We start from the raw sequence: 19,848 nt of genomic DNA, 5'->3' as shown, positions 1-19,848 counted from the left end.
TCCCTGCCTTTCATTATTACACTCTCTCACTGCATCCTCATTATTATACAACCCTCAATAATGGTACAAAATGAAATTATTGTCTACCACAATGAGGCCTTTGTCTTCTGAGCAAAAGGACACTTTGTTGCTATCTGACACTAAGAGCTCCTCACTGAAACATGAAGCTAATTCAAACAACAACCAAAAAGCCAAGAATTCCATGAAGAACTATTTACATAATACAGTGATCATTAGTGTGCACTAAAATATTTCATCACTGAACTCGAACAATCAGACTGTTCTACTTCCTTTCATCTGCCACAGGCAGAATAACACATAATGACCAATAGAATTTTATTAGGATCCTGAATAACATGCACAATGGAAAGAGCCTCAACATAAATCCATTCAAATTATTTTTAAAAGTAGGAATTCCTGTTTCACCTTCTAATTACCCAGCATTGTCTTTAACTTTTAGCCTTTTAGTGTTATGATGATAGTTTCTTTAAAAAAAAATAGATAAATGTACTCTTTGTGTGCACCTTTGTTTTAGCATTTATCACAGTGTCATTGTCCAGTTGTTTTGTTGGGGTTTTGATTTTTGCAGTAGATTCTAAGTGCCTTCAGCATAGGGACCTTGTCTCACTAGCTTCTGTGTTTCCAGTGCCCAGCATGGAACAGATCCTCAGTAAGTAATGAGCGAATGGTATAAATGGAATCAAATCAGTAGTACGAGTAAGAGGAACAAATACAGCAAAAAAAAAACAATTAAACCACGGTCTCAATTTATACAAGGTTATATTTATACATAAGTTTATTCCTTCAAACTTCTATAATGAAAAATATTCAGTAATACTTCAAAATATTTTTCTTCAAAAATTTCAAAGGAGCAAATCCGGCACAGAAAAGAGCTTCCTGCTTTCATTTTGGTTCCAGTGTTTTCACAACAGCCAAGTCCCCCCATGAGAATCTAGCTGAAGATTCTGTCTACAATTTATGCTTGCTGTAAGTATCTTAAAGAGCAAAGCAGATCTATGCCTCCCAGGAAAAGCTTCCAGATGAAGTGTATGGCATTAGGAAACGGAAGATGGACAAGAGAGTTACTCTGAGATATTATGCACAGAAGTCAATATATAAAAATAAAACTGCATTACTTTACTTAGTATAACTCTGCCTTTTTAATCGCTTTTTAAATAACAAATTGAATTCCAAATATGGTATGCTCATTGCTAGGAGAATTGGAAGGATACTACCGATAATTATGTTTTATATAAGCTGTATAATATGGTGAAGTACATTTCAATAAGGGCATCACTGACTCCTGTCTAGGACTCAGACAGGTGGAGTATGTACCAGGCTGCTAACTGTCTTCACTGATGCATCTCACTGCACACCAAACACTGCATAGCCAACACAATGATTTCATAAATTTGAAAACAAAGTTGATCATGGACCTGAAAGAAAAGTGTATGTTAAAATAATCTAAAAGAAAAACATCTATCAAATGGGTTAAAGAAAAACAACAAAGTTTTACCATGAGGGGGTATTTGAAGTAGTCACTATCGAGGGAGCACTCTTTGGCAGCAAGAGCCAGGCCTTGTAAAATGGGGATAAAGATCTATAAGAAAAAAAAATCAGAAATAGAAGTTTAAGAATATGTAAGAATAGGATGCATGTCAAATAAGGTGCTGAATCTGAATGTTCAGGCATTTCTATTCTTTCCTAAGGAAAAGCTTGGAGTTTAGAATTCAGCCAGAGTTTTGACCTGTCCTTTGACAAGGCTAACCATAAAGTAATGAAGCTGAATTCTCCAGAAATAAGAGGGTTCTGGCAAACCCTGATAGTCTGGCAGGACTCCCAGTACTTCAAGAGAAACCCACAAATTTGGAGACTGGTGAAGGACTCTCCAAGGGTCCCTGCTCTAATCAACTAAATTCTGCACATCTCAGCAACTAATATATTCTTGATTACCAAGCAGCAATAATCTGTAGAAACAATTAAATGTTCTAATATTTTTTCATCTCCATCAACATACTTTTAAAAAGTCTTTTTCTGCTCATTTTGTGGAAAACAAAACAAAACAAAAAGATTGACAATGGATATTGTTGTTAAACTTAATTAAGTTAGAGGAAAGAGATGGCTAGGAAATGTTAAAATTGGAAAGAAAAAAAAAAGCATTGCTTAGAATGTCTTACCTCCACACAGGGTATAAATAATATACTAAGCTGGTATTGGAGCTTAAGAGCACTACAATCTACTTTTATAAAAGTTTACTACTAATATGGGGTAACATCGTGCAAGAGTTACTCAGCACAGCTCATCTTCAAATTTCACAATGTACTTGCTGATCAACATATTTAGGGAGTTGGTTGGGATTCAAGACTAACAGCATTAAGTAGAAGACGTTGTAAACCACAGCTGACAATCTGAATACTACAAGTTGTAAAGGAAGTACACTATGAAGCCAATAGAAACTTGAAAACTTCTCTTTCTACTAATTTCATCCCATCATACTGAGCACCTTAGTCATTTAAAGAGCACAGTACAAACATACCATTGATTACACAGTATCTGTGGAGTGTTTTGAGATATCAACACAGCTCTGGAAGAGCTCATTCTAGTTATTTGCGATTCAAACAATCAGGGTGGAAGTAATATGCTTTCATAAACCAGCTAAAAATGGAGAAGCAACACTCAGGGTATGGGGGAAGGGAATGTCAACATTGCAATCAAGAAGAAAAGACCAGCCAGGCGCAGTGGCTGTAATCCTAGTACTTTGGGAGGATAGCTCGAGGCCAGGAGTTTGAGACCAGCCTGAACAGCACATTAAGACCTCATTTCTACAAAAAATAGAAAAATTATCCGGGTGTAGTGGTGTGTGCCTAAAGTCCCAGCTACTCGGGAGGCTGAGGCAGGAGGATCGTTTGAGCCCAGCAGTTTGAGATTGCAGTGAGCTATGATGACACCACTGCAGTTTAGCCTACGCAGCAGAGAAAGATTTTGTCTCAAAAAAAAAAAAAACAAAAAAACAAAGAAGAAGAAGAAAAGACAAACAGAAGTTCTGGAATCACCAAACATAAGTTTTATAATTGGTCATCCAAAATAATTTCTAAGTATTTTCTCAGGAATGCTATAAGTAAAATACCTTTACCCTTTCATGTACAGTTATCTACATGTGCAAGTAGGGCTTAATGTATAATAACTAGACATAATTTTACTACATATATTTTTCAAATAGTCAAATTACATTATTTATGTGATATGTGATACATATTTTAAATAATTCTCTTATTTTAAAATCAATGCCACCCAGCATGGATTTAAAAATGCTACCAAAAATTCATCTCCAATCCTAAATCCTAGCTGCTATTTATTTCTGTTTATCTCTGAACACCATTCAAATGTCAAAACAAGGTATAAATTTTAGTGAAAGATTTAACAATTTGCATTTGCTGCTCTTTTAAGACAGAAGGTAAAATGCTGTTTTTCAGCTCAGCAGCTCTAGTACACTCACTCATCTTTTCTCTCCAGAAAAAAACACATGGTTGCACATGAGAAAAGACAAGGTGTGGCTGAAAAGGGATCAGAATTCTGGGATTAATACTAAACATGTCTGTGGTGGTTATACAACACTGTAAATGCATCAAATGCCACTGTCTTATATACTTGAAAATAGTGATCTTTATATTATATAAATTTCATCTCAATTTAAAAAACCCAGGCCAGGCGTGGTGTCTCATGCCTGTAATCCTAGCACTCTGGGAGGCCGAGGTGGGAGGATTGTTTGAGCTCAGGAGTTTGAGACCAGCCTGAGCAAGAGAGAGACCTCGTCTCTTCTACAAATAGAAAGAAAATTAGCCAATAGCCAAACAACTAAAACTAGAAAAAATTATCCGGGCAAAGTGGCATGTGCCTATAGTCCCAGCTACCTGGGAGGCTGAGGCAGGAGGATCACTTGATCCCAGGAGTCTGAGGTTGCTGTGAGCTAGGCTGATACCACCTCACTCGAGCTCAGGCAAGAGAGTGAGATTCTGTCTCAAAAAAAAAAAAACAAAAACAAACAACCCAAAGAGGTAATTTCATAACATCTGTGTTTTAAGTTGGTTTATGAATGAAATAGGCATAATATACCCCTTTTGGCTGATCACTGGACTGATCTTATGTAGTTAAAACTACTATCTGTATTTTCAAATGACATCTTTTGAATAGGAAAAGTATTCTAATTAATGCTCATTACATGCATAATGTATTAATATTGGACCACTTAAACCTTCCAAGACAGTTATTTAGTTTCATCAGAGTTCACTTATCTTTCTAAAGATTTGAAAGGCTCACTATACTACCTTACTATTTCTGTAAGTCAACAAGACCATCATTTAGGGTAAGTAGTTAACGCATTCTGGATACAGTAAACAACACTAATTGGAATTTTTATTCTTGAATCCTGGATTCTTCTTTAAGGAATATTTTCAAGACTACTGAAAACACAATTCCAGAGAATTAAAAGGTCTTAAAATTAATAGTTAGGAATAATATTAGGTATTAAACAGAGGAAAAGGAATCATACCAATTATAGCTACCGCCCCTATTATTTTCTCTAGTCACACAAAAACAGAATGATGATACAGCAAGCAAACTGTAAGAAAATTTTATAAAAATCCTGTCATCTAAGAGAAGCAACTGTGTGAAGGTTCTGGGCAAAGTGCTCACTTTACAGAACAGGTCCATAAAACAGCAATGAAAATGTTAATCCCAAAATGTCACCTTGGAAGAAACTTTCCAGACTAAGTAAACAGTTTTATTATTAAATATCACATATTTCATTTTCACTTGACTTTATACAAATGAAGTATCAAAACAATGTATAAATACTTAATGGAATAATTAGTAAGAAACGAGACATCTTTCCTAATTAAGTGGTGAGAAGGCAAAGATTCTAAGTGGCATGCAAACTGCCATGGGTTAATTTATTAATCTTATAAACTTAGAGAACTAATTTTTAACACTACTCATCTGGCAAATGCACAGCATGCCTTATGTCATCTTTTGGTGTTCTCCTGTTAAAAGCTCCTTGAAATCAGGGACAGGGCCTTGTATTTTTTTCTTATCTCCCAAAGCACTTTAAAAGTCTATGTTTGGCCAGGCATGGTGGCTCATGCCTGTAATCTTAGCACTCTGGGAGGCTGTGGCAGGAGGATCGCTTGAGGTCAGGAGTTCGAGAAAGCCTGAGCAACAGTGAGATGCCATCTCTACTAAAAATAGAAAAAACTAGCCAGATATGGTGATGTGTGTCTGTAGTCAAGCTACTTGGGATGCTGAGGCAGGAAGACTGCTTGAGCCCCAGAGTTTGAGGTTGCAGTGAGCTAGGCTGATGCCACAGCACTCTGGACCAGGCGACAGAATGAGACTATGTCTCAAAAAAAATAAAAGACTAATTAGTTTGACTAATTAGTTGAAATGGACACGTGATTTGAACAATGTAGCTGTCAATCCTAACTCCTCAAGAAATAATCTCAGGTAGGTCTTTTCCCTAGGCAAATAATACATACATATTCAAATTCAGAAACAAAATTTTTCAATATGTGGTGTGTTTAGAAATCAGCCTCAGCATAGAAACTCTTAGGCAAAGTTGCAGTAACAAACTCATACAACCATACCTGCTTGAACACTTCTTCATCCTGGTGAGTAGTTCTCACCAGTTCTTGAATGAAGCCATATGGGAGATTCCTACACAGCATATACGGCACTAGGAAGGACGGCTGCTGCATGGACCTGTGGACCCATGAAAATCAAGGACTGCGATGAAATCACCTTATTACCATGTAACAAAGCACATGTCAGTAACAACTACTACCCAGTCAAAACTCAAACTTGAAATCTCCCAAATATTCTGAACAATAGTTTTAGACAAAAGATAACCCTTCTAATCATTAGTAATCATTTTTTGGCATTTTTAATGAGATACTATAAGAAGTTCAAAAGAATCTATCTTTTCCTACACAGAGCCCTTTAAAAATGAAGCATTAAAACAAATGATGCGGCCGGGTGTGCTGGTGCATGCCTGTAATCCTAGCACGCTGGGAGGCTGAGGCAGGAGGATCCCCCAAGCCCAGGATTTTGAGGTTGCTGTGAGCTAGGCTGACGCCACAGCACTCTAGCCCAGGCAACAGAGTGAGACTCTGTCTCGAAAAAAAAAATTCAAAACAAAACAAAAACAAATGATGCATTGTATGTTTCTTTTACTTATTTGTTTATGCCTCAACCAAATTGGGGGCAAAAAAGATTAGTAGTGGCTGAAGACTTTTAAAAATTTCTTATTAATTTTAACCATGGAACATTTTTTGAGTTTTAGTATATGTATACAATTTTCCCTCTTTTTGAAAAGTTTCAAAAACATATGGTTATGGGACAGAAAATAATATAAAAATACCCAGAATAAATAAATGTAACTGTATTCATTCTAAATGAATAAATTAACGTCTAAAATCCTTTAGATATTTTTTGTATAAAAGAAATGAAGTATACTCCGTTTTTAAGAACTTGAAACCTTTATGTAACTCTCAAAAACAAACAAACAATGTAGTACTCTGGGTGATTTCACAGCTTATCTATTCCATTACTGATTTGTATTACTGACTGAACAACAGAGGCTGTGTGATACATGGAAGGTGATGACCCACAAAAAAGCAGTTGCTTTTCAATTAAATTATTAATTTTCTGCCTTGATGTCTACATAGTTCAACAACAGGCTATTTCAAAAAGCACACAGAACTCTTAAAACATAACTAATTTTTTTTTTAAGAGATGGGTCTCACTCTGTTGCCCAGGCTGCAGTGCAGTAGAGTAATCATAACTCACTGCAGCCTTGAATTCCTGAGCTCAACCAATCCTCCTGCCTCAGCTTCCAGAGTAACTGGGACTATACAGGTGTGTGCTACCATGCCCAGCTAATTTTTCTTATTTTTTTGTAGAGACCTAGTCTTGCTATGTTCCCCAGACTCTCAAGCAATCCTCTGCAGAATGGCTGGACAGGCTGATGTCCACTGATGGGTAGGTTCCTCTGCCTTCTAACATCAAGCACGCAATGGTTCTTCTTACCTCGGCTGCGTTAGGGAGCCTTGCAGTACTAACGCGGTATGGGATATGCACTGAGAGCGGATGTTGCTCAGAAGCTGGCTGACTGCTGGCTGGCTGCACATCTGAAAAAGAAAGGTGGAAGTTAGGAGGATAAGAAACAAACAAAATAATCTCATGCTGCTGAAAACTGACAAGAGTCAGAAGACACTGACTGCCATAAAATGGCATGGGCTTTCCTCTTCCTTTATTCATAATGATCAAGTATACAAATACACTGTGTCATCCAAGTATACTGCCTCAGTGAAACCAACAGTCAGAGAAGAAAGAAGTGCAAGTTTGAAGTGACCACTTAAGAACCTCGGAAATGTGCCCACTGTCTTTGCTTTCAAGCCCCTATGAGATCTTTCACAAATTTGAAACTAACCAGTGAACAACTGGAATGTAAACTAGAACCAGAAAATGAAATAGGAATAAAATGAGAAAACAATGAAGCCAATCAGCACATAAAAGGGGAAAAGGTGTAGCTTGCTGAGAGTTTAAACCTAGCCTTGCAACTTATTACTTGTGATTCTATGTGATTAGTATGTGATTCTGGACACTTACAATTTCATTTGCTGGTTCATACAACGGAAAAAGAACACTTATCCAATACTGGGTTCCACTGGACTAACTAGGCACCAGTGAGAATACAAGCTAATGTAGACTTAGCACAGCACTTGATGGTCCACAGGTGCTCCATAATGTTGGTCATTACAGTGATTATGACAATCAGAAATTATCAGGGCCAGGAGCAGTGGCTCACACCTGTAATTCTAGCACTCTGGGAGGCCAAGGCGGGAAAATCACTTGAGCTCAGGAGTTCAAGACCAGCCTGAGCAAGAGCAAGACCTCGTCTCTATCAAAAGTAGAAAAAGTTGTTGGGTGTGGTGGCATGTGGTTTTAGTCCCAGCTACTCGGGAGGCTGAGGCAGAAGAATTGTTTCAGCCCAGGAGTTTGAGGTTGCTATGAGCTAGGCTCACGCCATAGCACTGTAGCTCAGGTGACAAAGCGAGACTCCATCTCAAAAAAAAAAAAAAAAAAAAGAGGCCAGGCAGGTGGATCGCTCAAGGTCAGGAGTTCAAGACCAGCCTGAGCAAGAGCAAGACCCCGTCTCTACTAAAAATGGAAATAAATTAATTGGCCAACTAAAAATATATAGAAGAAATTAGCTGGGCATGGTGGTATATTCCTGTAGTCTCAGTTACTCAGGAGGCTGAGGCAGGAGGATTGCTTGAGCCCAGGAGTTTAAGGTTGCTGTGAGCTAGGCTGACGCCACGGGCACTCTAGTCCCGGCAACAGAGTGAGACTCTGTCTCAAAAAAAAAAGAAGAAAAGAAAGAAATTATCAGGGCCATGTACACCCAGCAACAGTGTAGTCAAGAGAGAGGACTCTGAAGTCAAGCCACCTAGGTTCACATTTTGGCCCTATCACTTCTTTCCTCTACTAGAATGTGAGTGCCATGAGGGTAGGGATCTCTGTTTTGTTCAGTGATATAATCGGAGTTTCTAATATAGTGCTTGGCACATAGCAAATACTTAATAACTACTTTACTGATTAAATAAATGAATAAATGCTCCTAGAGGGGGATTATTTATCACACAAATAACTAAGTTTTTAAAAAACGGAATCTATTTCATATTACCTTTGGTGCTTTTTTTTCCTCTATTCCAACTCGGTCAAAACACTCAATGAGGTAGTTCAGCATATCTGTCTCCTTGCACATTTCAATGGTAAAATGGTCACTGTAAGAATCCCAGTTACTTGCTCCACCAGAGGCTCCCAAACTTTGGAGAAGAGAAAAAAATTGATGATTCTTATCTCTTCTTGATTATTTCTTTTTGACAGAGTTTGCATTTATGCAGCAGAAAGCCTGTTAGGATCCTTGCACCCATGACAAAGCTCACACACCCATGTAGCCAAGATTGGAGCTGACTGCTTGTTTTGCCTGTTCCAAGCCCAGCAATAGTAATTTTTGGTTAACATTTTTTGGACCTAAGAAAGGGACCTTTTCTTACTGGGGATAGCAACTTACAAAGCTATGACACCCATGACAAAGCTCAAACACCCATGCAGCCAAGACTGGAGCTGACTGCTTGTTTCGCCTGTTCCAAGCCTAACAATAGTAATTTTTGGTAAACATTTTTTAGACCTAAGAAGGGGACCTCTTCTTACTGGGGAAAGCAACTTACAAAACCTGAAGGACTAAGAATTGCTACTGAGTACTAGGCATTTGAAGGAATATCACACGTACTTAAACCAAACTGACCAGCATCACTCAAACAGACCTGTGGGTTAAAGCCAGACTATACTATTGCTGTCATCAAACTCCTTAAGAGTGAAGTTATAAGGGACTAACAAAATATCCCTTATCCTTAGGACTTCTAGCAGAGATCTCAAAAGCCTTCATCCAGCATTTGGCAACAGGACCAGAGCTTAGGAAAACTGTCTAGTTAGAAGAAGACATAAACATATTTGCTATCAACATAAAAATTTCTAAAAACTCTCCATAAAAACAAAACAAAAATCTTGCACTGGGAATAACCAGACTCGGGTTCTAGTCCCAGTCCTACTGCTAATTTGTTGCCTGGACCTAGAACCTCTATCTGATTTGCAGTAAGACTTTAATAAAATAATGTGGAAGTGCTTTGTAAAATATAAGCAGGATACAATGTGAACCACTGTTATTATTAGTAATAACTATTCTCTGAGACACAAAACAAACATAATCACAGGGTTAAGTTTGAGGAAATTAAAGTTGGAATCAACAATTGACAGGTCACATACCAAATCTGGTCTTTAACTCTCAAATTGATTTGCTATACACAATAGATATAAAGAGATTAATCATGGCTAGAAGCAACAAACTCTAAAATGAAGAGGAAATGAGAAAATATAAACTTAGCAAAAAAAAAAAAATTGCATACAGAAGATAATACAGGAGGGGACTATCAGAACCGTGAGAGACATATCCCTACTTCAACCCAGGGCAGATAATGTCTAGAAACTAAAAAGACCAAGAGGAATTAAGATATCAATAACATGCTTTACAGATAGATAGATATGCATGACTAATTTTGGAATACAGTAGTAGGTGTAGTAGGCCACACCATCTAGGTTTGTGTAAGTCATGATTTCTGAACAATGACAAAATTGTCTAATTACATATTTCTCAGAATGTGTGGCCGTAGTTAAGTGACACAAGACCATATATACATAACTGTCCTTAGAATTTTGGAAAAATATACATAATTGACCTTGGAATGAAACACGGATATTAACATATTTCAATAAAGGTGTTTAAGGTGAAAGCAGTGCCAGTTTGAAATCCAAGGCATGCAGCCCACACTCTAGTAAATTTGACGTGTACAATCTACAATCTAGGTCGGATAGATGGGGGTGGGGGTAGGAACCCAGTGTGGGGATGAGGAGCCGATGAGGCTGAGGGCAGTCACAGGAATAGAGAGGCTATTCCCTGCTAGCTGAGCTACCCACAAGGCACCTCACCAGAGTCATGGCAAAGGTGGGCAGGTCAGCATGGGAACCCCAAAAAACAAAGATAATTAATCCTTGTGTCTTTATAGCAATTAATTTTTTGGTATATTTCATTATTAATTAGTGGCAGGATCTGGTATCTGCTAATTGGCCTGACAATAGAAAGGTGAATATTGTAATAAAGCACAGGAAAAACATACGTACTAACAGAAAAACCCATTAACTGGTAAAAATGTAGTGAATCCCCCAAAGTAGAAAAGGGAAAACAGAGATTTGTCTTTACTTGCAGCCATCTTAGTGTCAAGCAATTCCTCCTTCAAGTGACATTAGTGACTCGGTGATTATCTTCACTGCACTTCCCAAAGACAAGCTTTGCTGATACAGGCTTGTACCTATACACAATTGAGGGTAATTTTCCTTTGAGCAGCACTTGCAGATGACAATGAAAATAGATCTTCCTCATGTTTAAAATGAAAAATTTAAACTATACATTTCCCTGATTGTAAGTCCCACATTTCTCACATTTTTACATTTCTGAAATAGAAAGCATTTTATGCTTGATCTCAATAGGTCCTTGCCGGCCAGGATCTTTGTAGATGCAAGTAAATTAAGGTTTTGAGATGGGGAGATTATCTTGGATTATGTAGGCAGGCCCTAAATGCAATCACTTGTATACTTATAAGAAGGAGGCAGAGACTGGGTGCAGTGGCTCATGCCTGTAATCTTAACACTCTGGGAGGCCGAGGCAGGAGGATCACTCGAGCTCTGGAGTTTAAGACCAGCCTAAGCAAAAGTGAGACCTTGTCTTTACCAAAAATAGAAAAATTAGCTGGGTGTGGTGGCGTGTGCCGGTAGTCCCAGTTATTCGGGAGGCTGAAGCAAGATGCTTGCCTGAGGCCAGGAGTTTGAGGCTGCCATGAGACAGAGCAAGACCTTGTCTCAAAAAAAAAAAAAAAAAGTCCTTGCCCACTACAAGGTGTCAGTTTGATGCAGCAGGAAAAGCTAATGTGTGAGTGTTTGTGTGAACTGAGCATGTTTATGTGGAGTCGGCTCACACAGCTGCCACTGAAATTAGGTCCCACTCCTAACAATACATTCCATTTAATTTTCAATTAAATCTGAACCTCTCACTGCCACTTAAAATACCTTCACAAATATTTCACTAAGACATTAAAAAGTGACAACGTATATAGACAACTGTTCATCTTTGCCAGGGAATGCAACGAAAGGCATTCGGAATACATTAATAAAAGAGATTGGTGTATTTTGGGGAACATCAACCAGCCCAGCACCAAACATCCAGCTGAATTTCAAGGAGGGAGGATGGAAATGAAACAAATCTTTAACCAAATAGGAAATGTAGCATAAGCCTCAATATTTGGCAATATGTTTCAAAATGATAAAATCAATCCTAAGGGTGCCAAAGTCAGTCATGAACACAAGTAGGAAAATGGCCAGTCTCACCCAATGCTAAGCAGAGTTGCTAATGGTCAAAACTGATTTATAAGGATTTTTAGATTCCAAGTGAAAGAGTTGAATTTAAATTTTGAATGTGATACTGAAGGAGTAAGTGGTGTATAGTCTATATGCTTCGGCTTATGCTATCAACAACCACTGTTAAATGTTTAAAGTTACTACTTTCATTTTTTTCCCTCAAAAAGATGTTTAAAAATTCCTGATGTTTTTACAACTGTGATGTCTTAAAATCTTGGAAATATGTCATATTTCAGTCCTAAGGTCATCTAAAAAATTGTATCTCCCTGTGGGAGAGTATTTGAACAATTTTCTCCTAACTACATCAGCAGTCTGATGATGTAATTACTTCGCATAACAGAAAAAGTGCTGTATCTTTCTGAAAACATCATGAAAAAAACATGCCTAGGGATTTACACACGCATCAGATCTGTGCAGTTTCAATCTCATTTTAAATGCACCAAGAAAACTTGCTCTTAAAGGGGCTCTATTATAGTTTCTTCAATAAGGAGAATAGTTACCCTCTCATTTACTGATATTTTAAATGCAGACTTTGGAATTCTGTGTTGTCTCAATGCAAGGCAAAAGCCAGAGTTGTGCAGGTTTGAGCACTACAAATTTATCCAACAAGCGTTTACAGTGGGCCTCCTAGGTTCCAGGCACTGTGGCAGGTCCTGGGGAAGGGCACGGAATCAAACAAATGAAGACTTTGTTGACATGGCGGTTATACCGTTGATGGGCAGCCAGTCAAAAACAAATTAATATTTAAGCGGCAAGAATAAAAGGAAAAGCAGAGTACGGGTGATGGAGAGGGGCAGAGTGTGGGTGTGTGTGTTTTATATAATGGTTAATACAATGGGGTCAAGGACCATCCTCTGCCAGACCTGAGGGAAGTCAGGGAACAGCCACACAGCTATCTGTGGGAAAGTGGTCCAAAGAGAAAAAACAAGTACAGAGGGCCAGAGGGAATAAGTTCAAAGGACGAGCACCTAGTGTGAGAGAGCTAGAGGAGCCAGGCACCTGGAGGAAGACGAGGTTAGAAAGAGAAGTGTGTATGTGCGCGCATGTGTGCAGGCATGCCTGGTGAGGGGGGAAAGAGGGGAAGAGGAAGAGAAAGGAGAGAAGAGAAGAGAGAGAGAAAGAGTGTGTACGTGCTGTGTGTATGGGAGATACAGGAGCTCATGGGCCACGGTGCGAGGCTCTGGGTTTTACTGTATATGAGAAAGAAAATCACTGGAAGGTTTGCGGACAGACATGATAGAAGGATTCTTCTTTTCCAGTACCTCTGTCTCATCCTCAAGCAGTGATGATCAGAGAAACTGGAGGGTAAATGTCAATGGTCTTTACTATTCGGTAATTTTCCCTCTCTCTACTCACCATAGGGCTTAGGACATTTAAGATTTGACTTTTTGCAATGAAATATCCACACATTTTTTTAAAAAAGACAAACACCAAATTTCTTTCTAGTCATCAACTTCCTAGGAAACAATTAGAAATATTTTTTCTCAGGATCACTTCTATGGTATCTTTAGCACAGGGTAATTTTAACTCCACTTTTATGCCACTCCTGCAGGAAGCAGTTCCTTCTAATTCATACCGTTCTTTTCACAGAAGACTACAAACCCTTACAGAAGGAATGTTTTACCTTTCTGAAATCAATCCTTATCAGCACTATAAATAAGTAACATATAAATGTATGTCCCAACTACTTCCAACAAGATTTGCAATACATCAACTCCACTGAGCAAACAGACCAGGAGACAGATATTATACAACCCCTGTTGACTCTTTTTTTCTATGACGTTAACCTTACCAGGCGAGAAATAGGTGTTAAAATTGCTTACCTCAAAGTAAACACAATTCTGCAAAGATCAATCAGAAAGGGGACGGGAAAAACTATTTTTTTGCTGATTGCTCAAATTAATAAGGTTTTTTTCCTACCCCTTCCTGGTTCTGACCTTCCATGCAATCTTAAGTTCTTCTATTTGTTTAACCAGTCATGTTATGTATTTTTACCCATCTTTTTGCATTCTTTTTGATATCAATTAAGAAGCCATAAGCTGCCAAAATCCAAATGACCAGATTTCATTATAACAGCCAACAAGGGAGTTACAACTGCCTGGGATGGAATTCTGTAATTAAGGAGTAAAATGCTGGCACTGCCTTAGCCAGAAGCAGAGCGCATGCACAGACTCTTGGCAGTGAGATAACTGGTACAGAACAAGAACAACACAAGCCCTATTTGGGCAAAGATGGAAAACGGTAGCAGCCGGGTGTGGTGGTAAAGAACGTGAGCCTGTGACTTTCACCCCGCTGTACCCCACTTTCCTCCCAGCAGGTTCAGTGTGGAGTAGGGAGATAACGTGTGCACGGTGCTGACAGTACCTGGCACATAGCGCTCCGTGAGTACATGCAGCTATTATTAAACACGCAGCAACTTTTACTTCTCCCATTAGGAAGAGGACCAAGATCTGAGGCAAGGCTGGGATGTTAGAGGTCTAGAAAGAGAGGTGTTAGTAAAAGCAGCACACACTCTATTTGCTAGAGAAAGACAGAATTAAATAGGCCAGGAAGAAAGCATTTCTCGCACAGATGATTTACAGTAAAACAGATAACACAGCACTTTCACCAGGAGGAGGCTGATTCCTAGGAAGGAGGCCTGCTGTGTCACTAGAATCATGCAAGAGGATTTCATCTACATGAAAGACACTTTCACCTTTGGGAAATTTACTCGAGAAACAGTGATATAATGCTCACTCTAATACAAATATCAACCTTCCTGAATCAATATTCAACCTTACATCAACATTCCTCTCTCTTTATATACTCTCTAATGATTCTTCTGAATGCTGTCAAATTTAATGAAGTGTACCTAATTCCTACCATCTCTATTTATAGCCTAGAGTTATTTTTCAATAGTGCTGGGGGAAAAATGCCAACTTGGCTCAGAGGAAACTTCAATTTAAGAGCAAAATTATAAAGCAATGACTCAGAGGATTAGAAAGAAGGTGCTATTATTTATTTTTAATTATTATGAGTACATAATAATTGTGTATCTAGAAAAAAGGTGCTATTATATTCTCTTGCTCAAAGTCACCTAGGAAAGCCAAGTAGTGTTTTTCACTCAGTTTTCAGGGGTAAACATTCAGCAACATCCTGAACTGTTTTAGCCTCTGTTGTCATTCTAAAGGCTATTTAAACAAAAGAGGTCTGGCTTCGCTGAGGTCCAGGAGGTACTTAGAGAACTGTTAGATATGAAAGCAGAATCACAGTTATATCAGACAGTATGACCCCATATGGTCTTTAAGGGATTGATTGCCCAGACTGACTCCCCCACACCTCCTTCCCCAAGCCCCAGCCCCCTCTCATCCCTAAATAGCAGTAATCCATGCAAGTGTACTTAAGAAAATATGCCTAACAGAGCATATGTTGCTTACACTTGGTAGCTCATGACATTCTCATGATAGATAAATGAAGGAATCCTCATTTTATATCAAAAGGTATAAATAAGGGTGAACTTGTTGATAACTGATCTTTAATCTGTTTTCATGTTTTTGACAAATGATTTTATGTATGTTTTCCTCCAAACTTACCAGGCAGCAACTATGAAATTTTTCCTATGTGTCACTTTCTCCCATGATAAAGTCTGAACACTTCTGTGCACTCTCTAGCCCACCTCATCTGACCCTATCCCATTTGGATTCAAAGCACACCCCTAGTTAGAGCTCACAAAAGTTAGTTCCTAAGCACGTAGGCACATGCAGGGGTCATACTCCATTCCTCTGATACCTGGACCCAAACTGGACACAAGAAAAATCATCACCACCACCACCACCTTCATCATCACCATCATCATCTTCTTCATCTTCTTCATCACTACTGTCCCCAGAAAGTGCGAGGAAGAGGAAGGAGAAGGGATTGTCGTACATACTACCACAACAAAAGCAAAAAAGGTCATCAGGGAACAAAGGAAAAACAAGACAAGGAGAAGCTTTTGCAATTGCTCTCCTTTTAAATAAATCTTACACTTACAGTTTTGTCCACTGACATGCAGGGATACGATTCATCTAAATTACAGAAATACATAGGTACATTTGAGAGAAGGGGCCACTGGATTAGTGGAATTCTGATACTGTTTCTTACTAAGAGGCTGAAATCACGCACGACCAAAACTCAAAGTGTCACGGTGTGAGCTGACCCACCCCGCTCAGGGGAAGGAAGGACACCAGACCCTGATTTGCTCCCATGCACCCTTGATCTGACTGCATTTCAACTACCGCTGGCAAAAGGACAAAGAGTCAAAAAGGGTTCCTGTGAGCCCCAACTCTCAAATACAACACTGACCACAGCCTCTGAAATTCACTTGTAATGAGGAATGACATGTGAACCAGATTGCAAAAAACCAAGTTCTTTCTTTTTTCTCCTACAGGAAGGAGGAAGAGTGTGGGGAAGAAACAGGCTCACGACAGAGCAACCCATACTTTCCGATGTGATCAGAGCCCAGCACAAGTGTGGACTTGTAGTGCGTGCTTACCAAACTAGTTAGCCACACGAGTTAATAACCCAAAACAACAAAAATTTAACTGAGGTCAGTGTCACACAGCAGTTCTTCCAAACCATGTTAATGTCCTTTCCCTGCACTGCAAACACACACGCAACTCTCCTACTGAATAAATACCTAGGAGAGATCCTCAGGGAGGAGGGACGTCTGCTCACGGCACTGGGAGAGGCGGTGGGCAGGAAAGGCGGCCCCATGCTGGTGGGCCTCTGTCTGGAACTGCTGGCAGGCACTGCTCGGGGGCTACTGGCGGGGGCAGGGAGGCTTGGGGAGCTGGACAGAACAGAGATGCCTGAAGACCGTGGGGTGGGAGAAGGTGAGGACCCCCACGGGTGAGTGAGAGTGTAGGGGCGATACCGCGGGGACGACGGCTGGCTTGCTGCAGCAGTTCCAGAAGCCGCACTCTGAGGACTGAGGAAAGAGGAAGGCACAGCTGTCTGGCTGGCTGCACGGGAGGGTGAGGCAAAAGACGGGCTCATCATGGGGACAGAGCTCCAGAAACTGGTGGTGGGAGCAGGACTAGTTTCATAGAGGCTAAATTAGTTGAGAAAAGGAGGAAAGAAGAGAAAATCAAAGAAAAACTTGAGATAACTAACTAAAATGGAAAATATAAAGCTTTTTAAAGGATAGCATAATCACATTTCCCATCTCCAAGAGTTCAAGCATACAGATCTATCAGATGAACATCTAAATAATTATAATCTAATTTCTGTACTGATGAGAGGCTGCACTTATAATATGCTAAAGCCTCCTTTACAGAGAATAATGTAGTATATAGACAGCAATTTGTTTCTAAAATTTAATCTACCAATAGCCTAACCATGAAAAGCCAAAGAAAAAAAAAAGAAAAAAGAAAAAACAATACCATCCAATGACTATCACTAACTCCACCCCTCCAAACACAATACATGCCACAGTGTGCATGACAGAGATTACCACTGTGAATAAATAATCCCTGCTCCTACATCCTTCATGGCTGTTATACTACCAGTTAGATGTGCAAAGAGAACCACACTGACCTAGACAAAGAGCTGGCACCAAAGGAACCCACACTGCAGAACATGGGGCTTGTTCCTGGATTGGAGCCAGTATTGAGTATCAGATTTCTGTCTGGTGACCGAGCTGCTGCTGCAATTGGCTGTGACGTGGCTGTCAGACTGGCAAATGGGTTTTCATCTCTAGTCTGAGTGGACATCATTAGCACTTCCATTAATATCTGGCCAATCAAGTCCTTAAAATCAGAGAACACTGTTGAAAAAGCAGAATAAAGAATGAGTTACACACAGGTCTTCATACACACAGTCCTTGAATAAGCCAAGCTGAACCAGAGCTGCTCAGTATGGTGTCCTGGATTGGACTTTGGTAAATAAACGGACATTAGTGGAAAACCTGGAGAAACCCAAATAAAGTCTGTTTAGTTAATAGTCATTTCTTAGGGGCGGGCGTGGTGGCTCACGCCTGTAATCCTAGTACTCTGGGAGGCCAAGGCGGGTGGATCACTCAAGGTCAAGAGTTTGAAACCAGCCTGAGCAAGAGTGAGACCTTGTTTCTACTAAAAATAGAAAGAAATTAATTGGCCAACTAAAAATATATAGCAAAAATTAGCCAGGCACGGTGGCACATGCCTGTAGTCCCAGCTACTCAGGAGGCTGAGGCAGGAGAATCACTTGAGCCCAGGAGTTTGAGGTTGCTGTGAGCTAGGCTGACGCTACGGCACTCTAGCCAAGGCAACAGAGTGGGACTCTGTCTCAAAAATAAAGAATAACATGTAAGGCCAGGAATGGCGGCTCACACCTGTAAGCCCAGCACTTTAGGAGGCTGAGGTGGGAGAATTGCTTGAGGCCAGGAATCTGAAGACCAGCTTGGTCAACATGGCAAAAAAAAAAATTGTCTCTACAAAAAAACCATCTCTACAAAAAACTGTCTCTACAAAAAAATTTAAAGATTAGCTGGGTGTGGTGGCATGCACCTGTAGTCCCAGCTACTCAGGAGGCTGAGGCAGGAGGATCACTTCAGCCCAGGAATTCAAGGTTATAATGAGCTGTGATGGTACCACTGCACTCAAGCCTGGCAACAATACGAGATCCAAACAAATAAAAACAACAACAAAAAAACATGTAGCAGGGTTTCAAACACCTGGTTGCTAAGCTCATCTCTATAACCAGAGGTAATAAGATACCAGTAAAATCAAATATTGCCTCCAAGAACACAGAGGATTTTCTCCTTCCCTTTCCTGCAAGATAGGCAGCATAGGCAAGGGAAAGGTAATCTCCTTGCTATTTATTCATTTAAAATGTACACATTAAGGAACTATTTTGCACAAGACACCATTCTAGTCACTCGGGATACATCAGTGAGAAAACCAGACAAAAACTGCCACCATCGGGGAGGTTATAGTCCAGTGATAAGCAGAAATACACCCCGGCACATTTCCCCCACCTCTTCCGTATTCCAAATAACTGCTGTAAAGAAAAACAATAGTGCCCTATAATGCTGATATCTTGCTAAGAGTTTTATTATTGCTATAAGTGTGGCTTAGCATAGCCTCTTAAAATAGAATCCTGGAAACACAGCAAAATGTCATTATGTTCTATTGCTAAGCAATTTAATCAAACAGATTGACCCCACTGTCTATACATGGCCTGGTGGGCACTTAAAGCAGGTGTCTGTCATACAGAACACCTCTCTCAGGATCCAGAAAGACCACCCAGTATACTCCTACTTTATAAGAGGAGCTAATGCTCTCTCTAAGCACCTTCCTACTACAAAGGAAAAAACTTTGGAGACCAGTAACTTTATATAGTTTTCTTTTGTAGAAATCATGAAAGTGAAAAATAATTTATCAATAAGATCAGAGGAATAAAAAAAAAAAGGAACTAAAGAGCAGTGCCCTCACCAAGAAGTATCCCTGTAATAAAAAATCCACCTAAAAGAGTGCATGTGGATAATAGAAGACAAAGCTCTTACATCTTGCTTTCTTATAAGTACTCTGAAGTTAAGACTGTGGAGCTAGATTCCTACCTTCTTTTGGGTTCTGCTTAAACTGTGCAGAAAGAGAAGAAAGAAAGATGACATCTCTGTCTCGGTCCTTCCAAGAGACACGGAAGATCTTACAGACCAGCTGTAAGGCCTGCTCTTCAGACACTTCAGGGCCAGAGGAAGGTTCCTAGTGAGGAAGAAGATTTGAGTGTTCATTTCAAATAGGAAGTATGACTTAGGCACTTAGG

At 39.6% G+C, this 19,848-nt stretch overlaps 1 protein-coding gene across 4 annotated transcripts in view; it reads right to left on the bottom strand.

Annotated features, from left to right (window-relative positions):
* The window catches only part of UBE4B (ubiquitination factor E4B), a 121,724-nt gene that overhangs the window by 43,702 nt on the left and 58,174 nt on the right, over positions 1 to 19,848 (bottom strand). For 2 of the 4 annotated variants that reach the window (XM_075993883.1, XM_075993875.1), the window contains 8 exons: positions 19,643 to 19,787; positions 17,641 to 17,869; positions 16,742 to 17,155; positions 15,853 to 15,993; positions 8,741 to 8,882; positions 7,081 to 7,181; positions 5,640 to 5,754; positions 1,517 to 1,600 (listed from right to left, as the gene is read on the bottom strand). In XM_075993883.1, the coding sequence (XP_075849998.1) occupies positions 1,517 to 1,600; positions 5,640 to 5,754; positions 7,081 to 7,181; positions 8,741 to 8,882; positions 15,853 to 15,993; positions 16,742 to 17,155; positions 17,641 to 17,869; positions 19,643 to 19,787 (1,371 nt within the window). The remainder of the gene's footprint in view (positions 1 to 1,516; positions 1,601 to 5,639; positions 5,755 to 7,080; positions 7,182 to 8,740; positions 8,883 to 15,852; positions 15,994 to 16,741; positions 17,156 to 17,640; positions 17,870 to 19,642; positions 19,788 to 19,848) is intronic. The other 2 variants (XM_075993886.1, XM_075993891.1) reach the window with 2 other exon arrangements.

Source organism: Microcebus murinus, chromosome 2, assembly GCF_040939455.1.
Source record: "Microcebus murinus isolate Inina chromosome 2, M.murinus_Inina_mat1.0, whole genome shotgun sequence".
Classification (NCBI taxonomy): Eukaryota; Metazoa; Chordata; class Mammalia; order Primates; family Cheirogaleidae; genus Microcebus; species Microcebus murinus.
Note: the sequence above shows the minus strand (reverse complement) of the source record. Positions and strands in the feature narration are given on the sequence as shown.